Below are 20,277 nucleotides of genomic sequence, written 5' to 3' on the forward strand. Positions count from 1 at the left end.
ATAAGTGAGCTGGAAAATGCAGTGAAGGATTTGCATAAAAGGATGAAGTTGTTAGTTGTAGCTTTATGTGTGTGTATTGCGCTATACCTTGTGATATCCATGGGTACTTACCTTGGCCACCCATGCATCTCACCCTCACCCTATGGTTATCATTTTTCACAAATTTTAGACCCCTCCCAGCATGAACAACATACCTTCTAATGACATCCTTAAAGTCTTCCTTGCGCTAAAAATGGTGCCCACTTCCCACTTGTAATCTGCCATGGACTTATGTTTTGCATATTTTGAAAAAGACCTACAAATACTCTATCCTCGTTGTCATCCTCCTCACTTCCACTGTTTTTAGGAGTTAAAAGCACATCAGACTCCCAATCTGAATCTGACAAACCCCTACATTATTGTTGGGTTTCATTATCACTGTCTTCAATCACGTATTCATCACCACTCATATCATCCATTCCTGGTTCATCATCACTGTCCACTTCCACTTCTTCTTGACTATCAACCTCAACTCCATCCTCAATGTCCACTTCCACTAATTCTTCACTTTCAACCTCAACTTCATCCTCAATCTGAACCTCCACCACAGCCTCATTGACAACCTCCACTGCATCCTCGTTCTCAACCTCAACTCCATCCTCATTCTCAACCTCCACTACAGTCTCATTAACAACCTCCACTGTATCCTCCTTCTCAACCTCCACTGCATCCTCATTCTCAACCTCCACTGCATCCTCGTTCTCAACCTCCACTATCCTCATTCTCAACATCCACTAAATACTCATTCTCAACCTCCACTGCACCCTCCACTACGTTCCCAATTCCTTGATCACCACCCTCAACATGTGCTTCTCCTCTGATGCCACTACCCCCACCACTCTCTGCAGTACCTTCACATAGGTAAAGAATCTCATTCTCATCATTTTCTACAATAGCCGGTTCGTCCACCCCATGCACAACATAGAGGTTCACTTTCCCCAAATAATTAGCCACCTTCATCATGTTCACAGCTCCTTTATCATCATCAAGCTTATGTAAAACATGTTGGGTATTGTAATATAATTCTTTTACTTCCATGTAACCCAAATGTTTAAGTGAACCTAATACTCAAAAATAACACCATTTATCGGGGTCTACGTCCCAATAAACTATCTCCCCGCCTATATACTTAAAGGGAACTTCTTTGATCAAGGTCCCACCGTGGTAGACCACTACCTGAAACATGTCATCAGACATCCCTACCCGAACCTTGCAAATGCAAACGGAGACCACTAAATTAAGTTAAACTAAGACCTATGGGACCACTATCAACCATCAAAAGAAGACAACTTTTCACACACAATAATTTAACCTGTAGTTAAACCCCCCAAAACGCGACAATGACACATATACCATATCCAATAACACAATTTCATAAATTATAAAACATAAACACTAACCTGATTTACGTTTTTCAATTCATTCTGCAGATTTCAGCTTCTAGAACACCCCAATTTGAACACAATTCCTCCACAATGCTTAATCCCAATTCACGAATACTTTGTAACACAAACCCTAACCCCTATATTTTTAACCACAACCACTTTATCTCTATTTATTTTCACAAATTTACCCTCTGACAACCACGTATTCACCTATAATAGACACGTCGTTCTGTTCAGTCCACGTTGTCAGCAACACCGTTAAAAAATTAACACCGTGACCGAAAAGGATTAAATTGAACAGTTTTTTCACAAGTTGGGACCCTATTTAACTTTTTAAAAAAGGTAGGACACATTTGAACATTCCCCCTTTTGAGGGACCAAAAGAGGTATTAAGCCAAAAGAAATATACAAATTTAAGTATGGATTAAAAATGAACATGACTCGAATTGAATCCATGATGAACCGAGTTGGTGCATATAAAAAAACTCATCTCAAAAACTAATTTGTAAAAATGACAAGCAACAATGTAATAGAAACTACACAATACTCACAGTGAATCAAATCACACATCAACTATTTATAAAATAGAAACAACACCTCGATCATTCCATTTATCAATTAATAATATTCTCATTAAAATTCCACTTCACAATCCATACCAATCATATATCCAATCTCGAGGGTCTGCATTGAGCAAACTAAAACACAAAACAATCCTCCCGTTAGCACTAACATGCATAAACTCATTGCGAACAAAACCTTCCTCATCCCCTTCATTAACAAAAACCTTAACAAAGATCTCAGCCAAATTGATAGTAATTAATTAATTAATAAATAATAAAATATTTGAAGACGAAAAAAGTGTGAGAAATAGAGTGAAGAAAGGACCTAGAATGAATGAGAGGATCACTTAGACATAGATAATGAGTCATTTGATTCTAGGTTTTGTGTTTCGCATAGCTTTGGAGTCAATTTATGGCATAGAGGTTTATGTGTTTTCTTCTATGAGTTTTGAAGTTGATGGAGAATCAGAGATTTCAGCCATTATTGATCTAGGTTTTGCGAATTCAAAATTAAGAGGTTGAAAAAAAATAATTTTTTAATTAATTAAGCCAACCCGTTTAACCCACCAACTAGTGATGGGTCAAGTTGGACTCGAATTCTTGAGCTCATTAATAAGTCAGTCGAGTTGGATTGTCTCGCTAAGTGGTCAACCCTTGATGGGTAAGGTAGGATCGAGCCAAGTGACTCGTTTTGACAACTCTAACTTTTAATCCCCATCTCTTTCAAAATTTGATCACACTTCATAATAGGTTGAGAAGTTAAAGAACATTTCTACTATCAGATTTTCAAACAAAGTAAGTTTTTATTTATTTTATAGATTTTTTTCTTCTCTTATTTTTCTTTTTATGATTTTTTTCATCAATCTTTGTAGAGTTCGTTAAGAAAAGTGAACATCTCAACTTGTTTTTATCAAATATTGAAATTTTGTTATATTTAGGTACTTTGTTGTAAGTGTTGGGTACAAACAAAGTCCCACATCGGATAAAATAAGATATGGACATGAGTTTATATACACATAAGATATCTCCCTTGGTAAGAGGCCTTTTGGAGTGGTACCAAAAGCAAATCCATGAGGGCTTGGCCCAAAGCGGACAATATGGTTAGAAAACTATTTGTGTTTTTAATAGAATTATAAGATAAATGATCTAGATTTGAAGGTGACATAGTCGCAACATCTTGAGTTGTGTGAATGTTGTGTGTTGTTTGAACTTTTCTTAATGTTTGAGATGAAATGTGTATAGTTGAACAAATTAAACTTGTTGTAAGTTGTCAATTGTGTGTTACATTACTACTTTTGAGACAAACTAGTTTACGTTGTGGTTATTTGTAACAAAACCTAATTACTCCTTTGGTCCCAAGTTTTGGTTGAAAAATTTCTAGTAACTCCCCACTTATATTCTTGTTTCAAATACTATTAAGACGCTTCAATCAGGATCTTTCTGTTATATTTCCAAAAATGGCGTTTAGAGGATTGTGATGTGGCAAAGTGTAATAGATACATGTCAAAAATTTTAAATTTGATGTGCAATGTAGCAGGTTACGTGTCAACTTTGGCCTTTTTAGGAAGAATACGTTGTTTTCCCTAATGAATAGTGTGGGATCTCCATCAACGCCTTCTTCTTCCCAATTGTTGGTTGTTGAAATATGGCCCTCTCAATTTCTTGGTTGTTGAAGTTTGCTATGTCTTGTAGTTAGTCATGTTCATTCTATTCATGGGGAATACAAAACCACTACATATCCTCTCATGGTGGTGGATCTACGGGGTGGGTGTAACATCGATTTTCCACTTTGGGGAGGTTGCAATGTTAAGAATGGTTAGAATTGTTAAGAATGACTAAGAATAGTTTTGAGGTTTGCCTAACTACAAGGTTAGATTCATGGTTTTTTTTTGTTTAGTTTATGTTTTTAAAATAAAAAAGAGTTGTTGGTAGCAAATTTTAATTGTTTTTTTATTGTTTTTAAGATCAAAGTGGAAGTGGAGATTTAAAATGGTGCAGTGAAGATAATAGGGATGAAAAGGATGTTACTATTGTGAGATAAAGGAGAAAGATATACAATCTAGAGAAATCCCTTAAGGTTTTAGAAAAAAAATGGATAAAGTTGTTAATATGGATGATTTGTTTTGTTGGTTTGATTAACATAAACCTTAAGTCAATGTTGTTGAAAATTTCATAATATGTTGTAAAAGTTAGATGGGTTGTAATTAACTTGGTATGTAGTATGTGTGTTGAAGTGTATAGGATTTTTATGTTGTGATGTAAAGGTTGTAGTGTTTTGTTATGTAATCTTATGAAATTAATGAAAATTTTGAGTTATATGCAAAGAAACAATATATGTTCAAATTTTATGCAAATACATATGAAATATTATGCAAATGCATTGAAAAAGAAAATGTTGTTCTTCAAAATTACACGACAAAACGACTTGGTTAAAGACAACATTGTTCGACGTCCTAAACAAAAATAAGCTAGAAAATACATAATTAAGTTCCAAATTATATTTTCAAATGTCTATTGTAAACAAAGGTTGAAACTCCAAAATGTAGATAATTCAAGTGTCATAACTTTCAAATTGGGTCTTTCATATATGTCAATTTTTGCCTAATATTGGGTCTGCCTTGTGATGCGTGATGTGATGTAGAAGGGTGTGATGGTTCATTTGGTGGATGGCATGGTTTAAGAGAATATGTTGTAGTTGGTGGTAGTTGTGATGTGGGTGTAATCTAACCTCTTTGAGGTGATATTGTTGGGTCTGTTGAAGTTGGTTCAGGTTGTAGAGTTGGTGTGCTTAAAGGTTGTTCTACGTGAGTGGCTTATGGGCAACAATTTATTTTATGTCCAAGTTCTTTGCAGATCCTACATGTTTTGCGTGAACCACCTTACCATTGTGTTTCATCCTTCATTAAGTCCCAAGGCTATAGTTTTCTTTTCTTTTTTGGTCTTCTAGGAAATACCTTGTTAGTTGGAGGCAAAACATTAAGGTAAGAAGTAATTTCCCACACATGTTGATCGCTCATAGGGTATATCATTGAAATGTATGGGTATATAATTGAAATGTATGTTTCTTCATATGTTAATCTCCTAAACTAGTGAGGGGTAAAGTCTTCTTCATTCATATTCAAAAAATTCTTAACACCTAGTGAATGATAGTATTGAATTCCTGTTATACTCCATTTTTACAGTTGCATTCCCTATTGTCCATGTTCACCACAAAATTCTTCTCAATTACTGAGGTGTGTCTGACTTGAAACAATTTGTGTCTTGCCCAACTATCATATGAAACAAAACTCATAATCAATAAATCACAAACAATCCCAATTATATACAATTACTTGATATGAAATAACTATGATAGCTGCAAAAATAAATCACTATCATATGTAATTGTTACCTTGATGTTCAATATTTTGTTTTTTATGATTCCTTTTACAATTTACTCTTAATTTTGGAGTAAATAACGCCTTAGTGTGAATTTATCTTCTTTCTATTTTTTGTCCATTTTTTCATTATGTAAAGTCGAATGTCATCCATCATGGTTTATTATAGGCTTAGTCCTTGCACTAACAATTACATTGTTAAAAGTCTTGCACATACCATTTTTACTATTTTGTATGTCACTATTAATCTTTAAATAATATAAGTTTGTAAAAAAAATTTATTAAGTAGTCATTAAATAAATTAATCTAAATAAAATGTTTTTTAAATAAAAAAATAATATTAAAAAATAAATAAATTCTAACACCTAAAGGTTAATAAAATTTTAATTATTTATAATAATCTAAAATTTAGATGATAGAATGATAGGTTTTTTCTAAAAAAATATAAATTTATTTATATAGTAAAACCTACAGAGTTAACTCTATAAAACATCTTTAATCAATAAGTTAGTGAAAATTATTATATATATATATATATATATATATATATATATATATATTTTACAACGGATGTAAAATATTAAATTTAAAATATAAATACTGTAAACAGAAAAAAAAAATTCTGGTAGACTTTCAATTCTCAACCCTCCTAAAATTTAAATAAAAAAATGAAAAAGAGTTAAAAGTTGGGATGGTCTCCATCATAAAACCTAATGGGTAACAAGAAGGAAGCAAGAGACAACGGGCTACCTTCAAATGTTTCTGCGAACTAGCACATTCCTGCCACGTCATCGATCCGAGTGACCTTCAGCATAATATATCATCAGCCGTCGGATAATCATCTTTTTCGTTATTCCTAACCGTCCATTTTCTAAAAAAGATGAACAAAGGGAGTTGTAAAAGAGGCATGAAATTTTTTCCTTTATCTTTTTAATTAAATTTCTTTCCAATTTTTAATTTATTTATCTTCCTTTAAATTCAATTCTCAGATCTTTGAAAGAGTCATCCATATCATACTCTTCACTTTCCTTAAATTTTTTTAACCATCCTCTGTTAAAGTTTGCAGATTTTTGGTGGGGTTCGTTGAGGGTACTGTGCAAACTTTTCAACATCTTCACAGCCTGCACCATCAATGGCCACTGAAGAGGTTAATAAGCCTCAGTCACTTCCTCCATACCCCGAGGTAATTTTACACCAAAATTCAGATTCTACTTTTCAGTTTTTTCTTACCTAAATGAAATTTTCGAACAAATTTCCTAGCAAACCAGGTAGATTTCTCACTGATCTAACTGATCTATACATTTTAACCGACTTGGGTTTCTTGTTTTGTCTACCCTGCTCCATTTTTAGCACTTTTGGAAAAGAAATTAAGTGTTTGAGGAACTTAACAAATCAGGAAAAAAAGGGTTTTTAATTTATTTGGTTTGTATTATTGCAAAGTCAAGACACGAGCTATGATTTACAGATAGAGACTTGGTGTTTATGACAATTGTATTTTCTTAACTTTGGGTGGTGTTGATGTAGCTCATACTGAAAGCGCTTGAAGCTCTGAACGAACCAAGTGGATCCAGCAAATCAGCAATATCCAAGTACATAGAATCGACCTATGGTGAGTTGCCAGACTCAACTGTTTTGGGGAATCAACTGAACAAGATGAAAGACAGTGGAGAAGTTGTGTTCAGTAAGAACAACTACCTAAAGGCTGACCCAAGTGCCCCACCAAAGAGGGGCCGTGGAAGGCCACCAAAGCCAAAGGCCCCTGTGTCACCAGGCACCGTTGTGTCCCCTCCACGGCCAAGGGGTCGTCCCCCAAAGGACCCGAATGCTCCTCCAAAGTCCCCGAAGCCTAAGCCCACCCCGGGAAGTGGCAGGCCAAGGGGCAGGCCCAGGAAAATTCCTCGCTCACCAGCAACGACGGTGGCGCCGGCCACCGTCTCCAGCGGAAGGCCTAGGGGTAGGCCTCCTAAGGTAAAGCCTCAGTTGAGAGAAGTGAGTGTTGACTTATAGGATTGTTTCTTTATTTGGGTGGCAAATGTAGTGTTCCTACTCTGTATAAGTGGTGGGTGTGATTTTAGATTCTGTGTTGATGTAATCTCGTTGTAAAATTATGTAGTGTAGCTGACTTACTACGAGGCTTTCTTGTTTGTTTTCCTTTCTAATTATCAAAGAGAACAGTGACTTGGACTAATTCTTATGTTGTGGTGTCATCTTTCTAACTTGCAAACCGTGACGGAGGAAGGAAAGAAAAAAAAAACAGGCTTTTATTTCAGACATTAATTTTGTTCATTATCCTCGGTGGATCTCAGTAAAATTTTAATGGAAAATGGTAGAATTACACTATGATATAGAAGGAACCTAAAATTTATAATAGATATTTTTGGAAAGTAGGTTTATATGTATCATTCTAAAATTTGATAACCCATCAGTAGATTTTAAACAAGGGAATGGAGAGGGTAACCTGTGGTGGTGTCCCAGAGACAGAAAAAAGGGTGAAGCTAACAGTGATGATGTAATAAATTTGACTCTATGCTTGATATCTGGACACCAACCTATGGAGAACCTCGTACGACACAATCTATATTCCCACGTCTGTGTTGATAAGACATCTCCCAGTGTTGTGTGAAGTCGTTGTTGTTTCCTTGAGGGGGGTAATAGGCTGGCATGGTTTGACCACTAGCCTAGTGCGTGTTATCTTTCCATCAGCTTTAACCGTAAATTGGTAATATCAGCAATGTAATGGATCTGCTCAGTCACATTTTGGAATTAAAACTTGGGGTCACGAAAGGCCAAACCATGTTAAGGTTTTATTACTAGTTTTATTGTTATGGTTATTGATGTTCTTTTGACGAGCTTTTACAGGATTAGTTTGTGTTTTGTGTTGCGTTTGGGATGTGACACAATTTCATCTCTTAACCCGAGACTATGTTATATGTCATCTACGTATGTCAATGACTATTTCTTGAATTGTCTTGTCTTCGATTACAAAAAAATAATGATAAGTTGACCATTTTAAACTAGAATTATTATTAGATAATAATTTACGCAGTAAGAAATTCATTTATTTGTATGCAGGTTTTTTTGAGTAATATTTTACAGGAAATTATTATATGTAACGAATGAATTTTATAATGACCTATTTATTTAAAATTTTTTAATTAAGGATGTAGTTAAGCCAGGACATGGAGAAAGGGATGTAGTTTGTACTATAACACCAGTAATTTTGTTGATTTGCCTATACTATGTATTATTAGGTCACTAAATTATTGTGGTCAGTTAGCTTGTGTTCCCATGAACAGATTGAACTGTTCATGCGAATTTGAGAGCGACAATTTACCAATGCATGATTGTTTCTTTGAGCTGAAATGAACGGATCATCGAGGACAGATTTGCGGGACGTACTTCGTTTTCATCACTCGCAAAATTGAAGAGATTTGCGTGGATTGTTGATGAAAAGTCGTGTGTGCCCTCCACTTGATACGCAACACAAGGGTGGCGTAACCGGTTATAGGAGAATCGTAACCGGTTATAGGGGTATGAAGCACATGTAATGGGAGGGTGGCGTAACCGGTTACAGAAGCATGTAACCGGTTACAGGAGCATATGAAATTTTGGTGGCACGCGTAACCGGTTACAGGTTTTTTTTTTTTTATATTTATTATGCAAACTTATTTTTCAGTTTTTTTATAATTATTTAATATTATAATTTAAAAAAATCTACATCTTAATAAAATTAGGTATATTATATTTTTTAATTTATTAAAAATAAGTTGATTATTTAATTTTTATAATTTTTAAACATTAATTTTATAAATTATTCATAATTTTTTTTATAAACATTTTTACAATTAAATATAACATTTATAAATAACATTTTATATTATTTTTATAACTAGGGGCATTTTGGTAATCTTTAATTTCTACTAATTAAACTCATTTTTAAAATCTATCACATCAATCAAATCCTATACTAATTCTTACAAATTTTACTTCCAAATCCACTCTCAATTACCCACAAATCCACTCAAAAAAACAACAGAAAAATTACCCTCAAATTCATTCAAATCATCTCCCCCAAATCATCTCCCCCAAATCACTCTAAACGAACAAAGCCTTAAACTCGAATGTAAAACAAATTTTGAGAACAATTACAATTCTTAAATACTATTTCAATTATAGTAGTAATCATATAAATGTAGCTGCTGTTAGAATTAATTATGTGACTCATGATAAGAACAAGTGTGATTTAATGAAAATACAAGGACCTATTAGTAAATATAAGAAATCATAATAAAAATGAAATAAAAACAAACAGTAATCAACCTGATGTACTTGTTTAATAAAAGAAATTATGGTCATTTTAAACTATAAGGTTCTTTTATAGTTAATCATGAATAAAATTAGTATCTCATTGCTATGATTTATATTAATATACGAGGATAACAAATCTTAATATCCTAAAGTAATTTTGTGGAATAAAATTAAAAAAATTATAACTTTATGTTTATCATGGCATATGTTATTAAATTTATAATTATCTTGTTATGAGGTTTCTTCTAAATTAAGTTTTTTACTAAATTAGTATGAAACCTAAGAAATTTAGAGACTCTTTTACGAAATTGATATGAACCCTGATTTATGTTTTTTTCTAATTAAGATAAATCTCAATTATGAATTTAGGAATTTTATATCTTTCCGCTGCATTTCTAATGTGTGAGATACAACCAATTGAAATTTAATTGCAAATCATGTTAATTTCGCTGGGTTGAGAATGCGTATGCTTGAATCGTAAAATATTTGTAAGTGTGACAGGAATCCAAAACTAAATGCTTTGAAGGATAAATAATTTTCCAGTTACGTTTATCCGATTTTCCGTGAATTGAAAATATTGAATGTATTGATAATATTGAAAATATCCGATTTACGATAGGTGAAAGTTTAACGCATCACGTTTGAAGTTTAAATTCTTGAATTGGAAATTGGAAGGCAATTTCACTGAATAAAAGTTTGATATGACGTGGTTGCAAATTAATGGCATAATTGGAAAAGTGAAAACTCCTGTTACGTGATGAACATGTGCTTGGAATTGAATGAAAAGCTTTTTTAATGTTAGATGAGACATTAGTATGCATAGAATAGAATGAATATTTATGTTTGAATTTGTATTTATATTTAATTTTATAACTCAAAGTATTAATATTAAATGTGTTAATTGTAGTATATGTTATGGTGTTATTACTAGAAATGACAAAAAAAAATCGACAGATGCACTATTCGTGAATAAAATTAGGGATAGATAGTTATTATCGATAAATATTTATTATTTGTGGATAATGAATATGAGGTATTTTAATATCATTTTTAAACGGGTTGAGTGTGTATTATACTATCTGTGTCACGTCTCATTAATTAGGTGATGACTCACCTGTCAGCTTCCATTAATGCACTATGACACGTGAGCAGTGCCATCATGAAACGCACACACACCACTCTGCATGCAGTTGCCAAATGTCATGTTTAGAACATTCTAAAACGTTAATGGAAGACATGTGGCAGCAGAAGAATGGACTCACGTCCTGCCTGGGAAGAGAAAATTGATTTCTGGAAAACTCTTCCCCTTTCTCTGCACACTTCATCTTCTTCCTCAAGCTCTCTGATCTTCCAAATTCTCTCCCTTCTCTCTAAAAACCACTATCCTTCTCTCTTCTGCAACTCACCATTCTCTGTTCCGTTCACGTTTCAGCACCGTGAGGACGTCCCTTGCATCGTGAGCTTTCCATCAAATCGAACGGTTTTGGATTCTGAAACGGGTAAGTTTCACGTCCTTAACTAATCTTCATTATCATCATGCAAGCCTCATTCTGAATTGCATGTACCTTCTCTGAACCAATATTGGTTTTCTGTAATTTTAGTTTAAGAAGTTTTGGGTTGAACGTTAAGGGTAGAAGAGTGCACTGGAATCTAGTTTTCCTTCTGAAGAACGAACGCACAATCCAGGTAAGGGAAGCTTATTAGATTTAATTCATGTGATTGTGTTGTACTGCATGTGCGTTTAAGTGTTGCTTGAATGTATGATTCATGATATTGTATTTTGGTATGCGAATATGATTCTGAAATGATGTGTGTAAATGATGAAATGTGCTATGGTTGGATTAAATTGAAAAATGAGTTGTATGATGAGATGATGTATGAAGAAGTATGAATTTGTGCCATGATATGAGTGATTAAATGCATGAAAGTTTATACTGAAAAATATGGTTACTGAATGTTGAAATTGAATATGAAAATCATATGAAAATGAACGTTCGTTATCGAAACGGTCTTTGACCGTTCGGTAGTCCTAAGTAAATTCTTTGTAGTAGTTGAACCCTTTCATTTGGGAAGGATTCTCTTTGAGGACGAACGCCCTCTTATATTAGCCTTACGTTTGCGCGTTCGGCCAAACGTAAATACCCTGAGTGTTTGTGAGAAATTTGAGAAGCCTGAGAATATATTTAAACACTTAGTCATATTGTTCCAAATGTAACTTCAACATTATAACTTATGAAAAATCTTATTTCAAATGTATTGAATTAGCTATGGGTCTCGACCCAAAGCGTACGTCCTAAGTAGCGCTCGGTCTTATACCGAACGCTCGTCCAAATTCGTATGTGGTAAAGAACGCTCGGTCCTATACCGAACGTTCGTTCCTTCCGTAATTATCAACGAGCGGTAATAGCGTTCGTCCTGAATTGAAATAGCGTTCGTCCATAAACTTAAAATAGCGTTCGTCCTAAAATTCAGTAAATTGCGTATCGCGTTCGGTCATTTACTGGCAAGCGGTTATTCCAACTAAATGGTACTTAGTACATTTAGTACTCATATTTTATCTGCTTTCAGTTGAATTGAATCTGAAATTTTGTCAAGTGAAATCTTCTAAGTATAATTTGAATTGTTCTAGGATCAGTTCATTTAACTGATTCAACTTTAATAATGTTCGTCATGAAAGATGAGTTAGCTTTATTCCTTTGTAAATGAAGTCCTTTCGGTCTCGCTTTTGACGTTCGTCCTCGTTATGAAGAGGATTGAACGTTCTTCTTTTTATGAAAGTGGAACATAGAATGAAAATGTATTTAAGAGGAAGAATTAAGATGTGTGAACACTATGAAAACTGGAATTGTGATTGTGGAATTTGAACGAGCGTTCCAGGGAGGAACGACTCTTGGTTGGAAATTGAGATTTGTAAGTATGAACGTGGTAAGCTTAGATGGTGGTTCATCCTGATATTCCGTGAGTGCTCGTTCTCAAGTAGAGAGGAGTATGTCATGCGTGGGAATGGCAGGAGGTCTAGTCCATAACTGTAACTTGGACAGAAAAGACTAACCTCAGGTGGCTACTGATGAGCATTCCAGTTACCCCACCTGGGTGCACGGACGCCTTAGCTACACAGGATTCATACAGTCCGGACGGTCAGTCTAGTATCAGGATTTGGATGGAATTTATGTATGAATTGAATGTATATGTTGTGAATGTACTTGCTGAATTTGATAAGTATGAAATATCTGTTTGACTTGAATTAAATTCAATAAGCTTACCCTTGCATTTCCATTGTGTTGTCTGGTTATGTACATCCGTCTTGTCAAATGCAATGATCATCCGTGTGGATGTGAGCAGAGGGAGATGTGTCTCTGGAGCAAACACTGGAAGATGGGATCCCTGCTGAAGAAAATTTAGTTGAGGTTGAAGTGAAGGCCGAACAGTAGCGCGTTCGGTTTTTAGTTAGAATATTTAGGATATTGGGCCGCTGTGAGCGAGCGCCCTTTTACTGATTGTAAATATTAGGACGTTCGGTAATTGTTTTGTAAACCGTTCGTCCTCATTCTTTTGTAAACGCTCGCGAATTCATATGTGTTTATATATATTAGGCCGTTCGGCCACTTTTGAATCTCTGATTCCCTTTTTCTTTAAGACTGTTTTGCTTTATTGATACATGTGATTATTCGAAATATATAGTTTGATGACTGTATAATTTTGGGATGTTACAATCTGTTACTCAAAAACAAATTAATTTATATTTTTCAAAATTAAATTTAATTAAAAATAAAATTAATTTATGTTTTATTAGGTTAAATTTAATTAAAATTAAATTTTAATTTATATTTAATTTAATTTATTTTATATTATGTATGTATGTATGTATATATATATATATATATATATATATATATATATATATATTTTGTAATTTTATTTTTAACATGTATAAAATATTTTTTTTAAAATTTTTGCGGGTATTCACAGACTTTAAACTACCTACGAATATTTTTTAAATAGGTACCCATGTAGATAATGGACAGGTTGTGGATCGGATTTAACTTTGCTGGTCGGGTTGCGGGTATGTACTATTTGTATCCGACCTGACCCATTGTCATCCCTAATCATTACATTCTCTCACTATATTTGTTTTGCTAATTTTGGCAAATATAGATACCTAATTTTTCCACATGGTTATTGTGGAAACCAACACTCTCTTTCACAATCAATATTTTCTTCCAAGATACACCGCACGTGTTTGTGTAAGGGCCTGTAAATGAATAAGGGGCCATTGGGTCTTATGTGGGGCAGCCAAGCCCATCAGCCTAAGGCCAGCTTAACCTTAGGAAGGGCTTCTCAGAGTTCTTTTTCACTTTCCTGAGCTCTTTCCCTTTCTCTCTCTAAGACCCTTGCCCTAAAGGTTTTCTCTGACTTCTCTCTAGATTCTCAGCTCCTTGAACCATAGGAATTCGATTTTGGTGCTACCCAACCGTCCGTGGAGTAGAGGGCCTCATTTCTACCGAACGTCCTCTTCATTCTGATCGGTAAGTCATTTATTCCCTTCTCCTTCACTGTCCTTGAACCTAGGGCATGCAACGTTACTGTTTGCATGTTACTAGTAGATTTCGTTTTCGTACGTTCCGCCTAATCAAACTCTAAAAGCTGCTACGGTCACCACTTTGGTGGTTTGTAGGGGCAGGTTGAGTTCTTGTGTTGTCAAGGGTACTGCTAGGGCAGTTTCAGTAGTTGTGCTTGGAGAAACCCAGGTAAGGGGAGCTAGTGATATTTGTTTGAATTATATGATGTGCATGTTTGATCAGTTGTGATTTTTCTTACTGTTATGTGATATTTTTGGTGGTGAGCATGTTGAGCTGCATTTGTTGAATGTGTGAAAGTTGTGTAACCATGGTATACTGAATATTCTCTGACTTGGATGAGCTTGTTGGCTGTACTGGATTACTAGTTTGGAGTAAGAATGCTGTAAAATAGTCAATATGGATGGTGAGTGGGTGTACAAATACTGTTTTCGGTTACTAAGAAGGGAAGTGAAGTATTGTAATTGGGCAATCGGAGTCTAGAACACCATAGGACAGTTTTAATGACTTAGATAAATAAATTGTGACTTATTGAGAGTACTGTGTTGGTAGGATAGAGGAATCTTAAAAACCTGAGGCACATCCCTGATTATAGAGCAGCTCTGGTCTGATCCAATCAGTTGTAACTAGTCATATGTGTTAGCGCCGAAGGTGAGACTGATGCGTTCAGACATTTGATTCTTCTCCGATGACCAATTGGGTTAGTAAGGAGTGATTGAGGTGGAAATCATGTGTTAGTCGCGTTAGAAGGGTAAATAGTTAAGGGAGTACTGTTTTGGGTCTTTTGAAAGGAACTGAGGTAGAGAATTTGAGCATAGGTAGTCCTGAATGCAATTGGGCAGTTTGGCTAGCTTGGATGAGGCAATTAGAACAGGTTAGGGTCATAAAACTGAGTGAAGTCATGTTCAAAATGGTAGAATCGAAATTGGGTCCTTGGATTAATGAAAATTGGAAGTTTAAGTTAAAATTTGGTAGTGATCACTTTAGAATCATGCTAAGAACATTTATGATCATTTAGACAAGTTTAATTAGGTGTGGAATAAGAATTAGGAGGGTTGGAAGTTAGGGAAAATAACTAAAAATGGTAAAGGGAGTGTGAATTGCAGACTTATGCAGAATCTGCGTAATGCAGATTATGCAGACTCGCTATGCAAGCTGTCTCGAATAGCGAGACCCTGCAGAGAGTGCTCACTGTTTGAGTCACTCGCTGTGCGAGTGACCAGATGGGGTTGCTCTCTATTTATGAAATTCGCCTAGCGAATCCTGTCGCTATGCGACTAGTGGTGGTCTGGGATCACTGCCCATTTAATTCGAAGGGCGAGTGGGGCGCATAGCGAGAACTTTGGGGAGGTTGGTCTTTGTCTGGGTTCTCGCATAGCGACCTGGGTGCGCTATGCGAGAGGTTTGAAGTCTGATGTATGCTGCGACTTAATTCGCTATGCGAATTAAGGTGTGCACTGTGCGAGATCCTCCTGTCTCGCCTTGTGAATAGGATGCGCTGTGCGAATTCTTTTGGGTTAAGTCTCTTCTTTTGCTCTCTCTCTCTCTCTTGATTGATTCTAGTGTGTGCACTGTTTGGGATGCATAAAATGATATGATCATGTGATTTATGTGGGAAGTATGTGAATGTAAGGGATGTGTATGGATTCACTGTGATAATATGATGGTATTTGGTTATTCATATCTTGGGTTAAGTTTCAAAGTGACAGTATGGTTCATGGACGTAATTCCTTGATCCTCAAGGAGAGGATACATGGTGGTGCCCTGGTGGTGTGTAGAATGATTGCATGGTAGCTCAGTTTTAGGGATTTTCCTAAAACTACAATGATCAATCATTCTCAAGTAGAGAGGATTGAATCATGTGGTGAGCAGTAGCATGAGGTCCTAGTCTTGGAGGCTTCCAGTATGCTCCAGGGCGCGAAACGGACTAACCTCGTGAGTGTGGTAGGGTGGAACCCATTGGCAACGACTTTGCAAAGCAGTAGAGGCCACCACGAGTGCATAACCCGCCATAGCTTGGTAATCATTCTAGTTCGGACGAGTCGGTTTATAAAGTAACAAGTCTTGTGATGTCATTTTACCATGTTTGAGTGACTTTTGCATGTCGTGTGAGGTTGAATAACATGCTTTTTATATTTAGCTTACCCTTGCTTGCTTGTGTTTGTGCATGTTGTATGTGTTTCCTTTTGCGATGATCATCCACTTGGGTGGGAGCAGATGGCGAGGAGGATACTTTTGGAAACAACTCTTGACGGGGACGACAGTGCTGCAGCTTAGATTTGCTAGCTTTTATTCCATGAACTCATATTATTTTGAAGAACTTTAGTGCATTTAAAGTTTTAAATTCTCTGTAATTTTCAGGGAGAAACTCTAATACTCTAGTTTTCAATTCCACACTACTCTAAGGATGACTATAATCCTAATTACTCTTGACTGCTTTCCTATATTATGCATGATGACGTCTTTATTATATGTATGCCTTTTCTATATATTTTGGAACGTCAGAGTTTGAATCACTAGTTAAATCATCTAAGCATAAGATTTTGCAATTAAAAAATTAATCTAGTGCAATTATATAATTTAGTAGTGTTATTTAATAATAATGATAATTTTTTTTTAAAATTTGGAATAATTTATTAGTTGAATATGGTTGCAGCATATATTTCAAACACGTAAATGCATTTGCATTTATTGTGAAAAAAAAGGAAAAAAAATGAAGTTGTATAAGAAGTTTTGAAATTCCAAACCAGAATAGCCTTTTGTCTTTCCGCCTTAGTGGCCATCATAGTACTCTAAAAAATCTCATGCATTTTTACTCCTTTGTTCTTTTATAGCAATGCAACCTAAAACTGAAACAAAAAACTAATCGATCCTCCATATTATTAATTGCACCAAACGTCATTCTCGGGCCTCACTGTTTCCTCCGATCGCCACCACAAAACAATACCACATTGCTTTCAATTGAATTGACCTATCTGGATCGAGAATAATGAATGCCTATATTTTCGGTATCGTTGTTCCTCTCCTCGCCGCGGTTCCACCAAGCGCGGCGGACTCCCAGCCGACGTTGGCGGCAAGCGCGGCCTCGCGCTACGAAACCACCGCTTCACTTCGCCACTCAGTTCTGCTTGGGAGGGCGTCACCACGCTGGCGGAGCTCTTCGAGTGCGCATGCAGGGAGCATCATGACTGTGTGCTACACGACACGAGCGTGGAGATCGCGTGTGAACTGGACTACTCTTACGGTAGAAGACTCGAGAAGCTTCACTTGGGGGACTAGCACTAGCTTACTTACGGGAGAGTCTTCGAATCCGTCACGAGTTTCGCTTCCGGTTTGGTGTTGCTCGTTCATCGCAAGGAAGAGCGTGTGGCTATATTCGCTGAAACCAGAGATCGTTGGTTTATTGCATTGTAGGTTTTTGCTTCTCTGATTCGGACGAGTTTTCGTTCGATATTTGTGTTTCTCTGAAACCAGAGGAAGCTTTGTGTCACTCGTTGAATGAGGTTCGTTCTTTGTTTATCTTAATCGTTACAAAGAGTGAAGTGTTACCAAAACAGAACCAAGTAAATTAGTTTCTTCAAGCGGACACGCAGAAGACTGAACCTTCATGGAAAAAGCAATTAAATGAAAAATGAGAGGAGGGAAATGGAAGTATGATACTTTAAACTGAGAAGAGAAAGTGCAATTTATGGTACTTAATGGTGGCACGAAGAGCATAAGTTAATGGTGGAAGATAGAGAAAAAGGTGGCATGTAGTTAATGGTGAGAGAAATAGAAAAGAGAGAGAAAAAGGTGACACGAAGAGTAGAGGAGAGAGAGAAAAAAAGTGCAGCCATGTAAGCATGAAGTTAACGTTGTTTCTACCAACTTAACAGATAGGAATGGATTGATACAAATTTGAAAACATAGGAACCAAATGTCTACATTTTAAAACTGGGTACTAAACAAAAATTCACCTCTTAACATGGAGAAGAAGTAAGAATTTAAGCCTTAAATAAAATATATTCTCTTTTATTATTAGATAAAATTGCAATCACATATTCAAGGACACCTATGACCTAGGGTCTTACAAATCACGAAGCGTTTAACGCCTCTTTTCCAATGGTCATTTTTACAATAGGATGAACGACCTCTAGTACCATTCATGCCCACCAAATCGAGCAGACGCCATCACCCATTCACAAACCCCATCGCCAGTTGTTTCAAGCTTGGGCTTAGGAGGCCTGTGTACCGTATGACTGCTCAGTCAGTAGTTGATTGAGCAATCAATTTCTTTATACCCTAAGTTAGCTCCAAAAACTGGACTACTATTATTGAAAAATCATTTACTGATTGGTAGTTACCCTAATGATTGATCAGACTTGTAAATTAAACATGTTTACATGTAAAGTATGTTTATCAACTCTTGAGTCATTATTAAGTCAATGTTAATTAAAAACATATTTCGAAACCTATAAATACAGGTTTAAGGTAAGGATGTAAGTGATCACATTTATTGTATGGTTAAAAATGAACTCTGATCACAGTATGATCATCTACTAATTTAAGCATTGGAATACCAAATAACCCCTATAGTATTACGGAGTCCTGGACTGAAGATTTGGATTACTAAACAGTTTAAAAATTATTTGAAATTTGGTGTTGAAGACAGTTAATCTCTCGACCCACTATAAAACAGATAAATTTCAAGTAATTTTTTTAATAAATTAAGTAAATTTTAAAAATAATATATAGTTGATTATATCTTTTGTATTATGTATATAAATAATAATAAAGTATTTAACAACCCAGCGAAAAAGCAAAAGTGTATAAATGTGTTATGTTTGGGTCCATTTTTATCCTTGAAGCATCATTTATTGCATTCGTAAACAGGTAAAGTAACAATTAATAAAACTTTTAAGGCTTAACTTGAACCTAGCTGTGCCATTAATTGCCTTATTTTGTGGGCTACATTAAACTCATTTATAACGATTTGAGATTTACGTACATGTTGGTGAATTTTGAAATGATTAAACATAAAAAGCTGGTGATACTTTGTACTGAAACATTACTCTTTTGAAGTTATTATTTGACCACACTGTACCTTCAGTATGCAAAAATACTTTGAAGAGAAAGAGACATTAGTAAGAAAAATATTAAATATGAAATTCATTTGGTTGAAAAATAAGTTGATTAAAAAAATAAATAAGAAGTAATATTCAATATGAAACATATTTGATTGAATAGAAATAAAAAAGAAATGAAACGGCGAGATGATTTCAAAATGATGTGATTTGATTGATTTAAGAATAAAAGTATCGTAGAAACAAAATTACAATTTTTACTAAACGTTGCGATTTCTTAGGAAAACGCAGAACCTCACCCAACTTGAATCATGGTCTGACCAAAATTTTCATTTACCAAACTACTCTGACCAAAAGCAAAAGCCGAAAGGAGTACACAGCCCGTGACTTGGAGGGTAGGACAGTAATTTTCTTCAAAAGTTACACAGTAATTTTTGGGTTTAATATTTTTATACTTCTTATTTATTTTGGGTTTTTTTTTCAAATAGATCATTTTTTTTATTTTTCTTTTCAAATGATATCAAAATATGTTACGTGAAATAGGTTAGATTAAAAAATTAAATAAAAATGTTTTTGAAAATTAAATTTTAAATATCGAAATTAGGATTCTTGAAAACCAAATTGGAAATGAGATTTACAAAAATCAAATTAGGGTTCTTGAAATTGGGAACGAGATTCCTGAAAACCAAATTGAGAACGAGATTTATGTGATTACGGTTGTTGCGATTTGAAGCTTTCTATGTTTTTGGACTTTCTCTTTGCAGGTACGCGAAGAACGCAAAGGGATTTGGGTTTCCATTGAGTCCACGATTTGAATGGTGAATTAGAAAACACAATTAGGGTGCATGATTTCGCTTTCTGGTGTGCTTTTCTTGCTGGTGTGCATCACGATGAAGTGCGAGTTACCCGTGGTGGAGAATAAATGAGGCTCGCGAAGGTGTTTATGCTCATGGTTACGTTTGACC

General features: G+C 35.1%; 1 protein-coding gene across 1 annotated transcript; it reads left to right on the forward strand.

The window, feature by feature from the left end:
- The first annotated feature begins 6,348 nt into the window (after positions 1–6,348).
- LOC124847797 (HMG-Y-related protein A-like) lies at positions 6,349–7,552 on the forward strand. Its single transcript, XM_047325370.2, has 2 exons — positions 6,349–6,547; positions 6,889–7,552. The coding sequence occupies exons 1-2, from the start codon at positions 6,497–6,499 to the stop codon at positions 7,369–7,371; spliced, it is 534 nt and encodes a 177-aa protein (XP_047181326.1). The 5' UTR covers positions 6,349–6,496; the 3' UTR covers positions 7,372–7,552.
- Positions 7,553–20,277: the final 12,725 nt, after the last annotated feature.

This window comes from Vigna umbellata, chromosome 1 (genome assembly GCF_029865625.1).
Source record: "Vigna umbellata cultivar VRB3 chromosome 1, Vumbellata_1.0, whole genome shotgun sequence".
Classification (NCBI taxonomy): domain Eukaryota; kingdom Viridiplantae; phylum Streptophyta; class Magnoliopsida; order Fabales; family Fabaceae; genus Vigna; species Vigna umbellata.

What these genes read in the sequence shown, in the direction of transcription:
- LOC124847797 (XM_047325370.2), top strand. Translation starts at nt 6,497, where the DNA reads ATGGCCACTGAAGAGGTTAATAAGCCTCAGTCACTTCCTCCATACCCC. An exon ending in CACTTCCTCCATACCCCGAG is followed by an intron (nt 6,548 to 6,888) that starts GTAATTTTACAC and finishes GTGTTGATGTAG; the next exon opens with CTCATACTGAAAGCGCTTGA.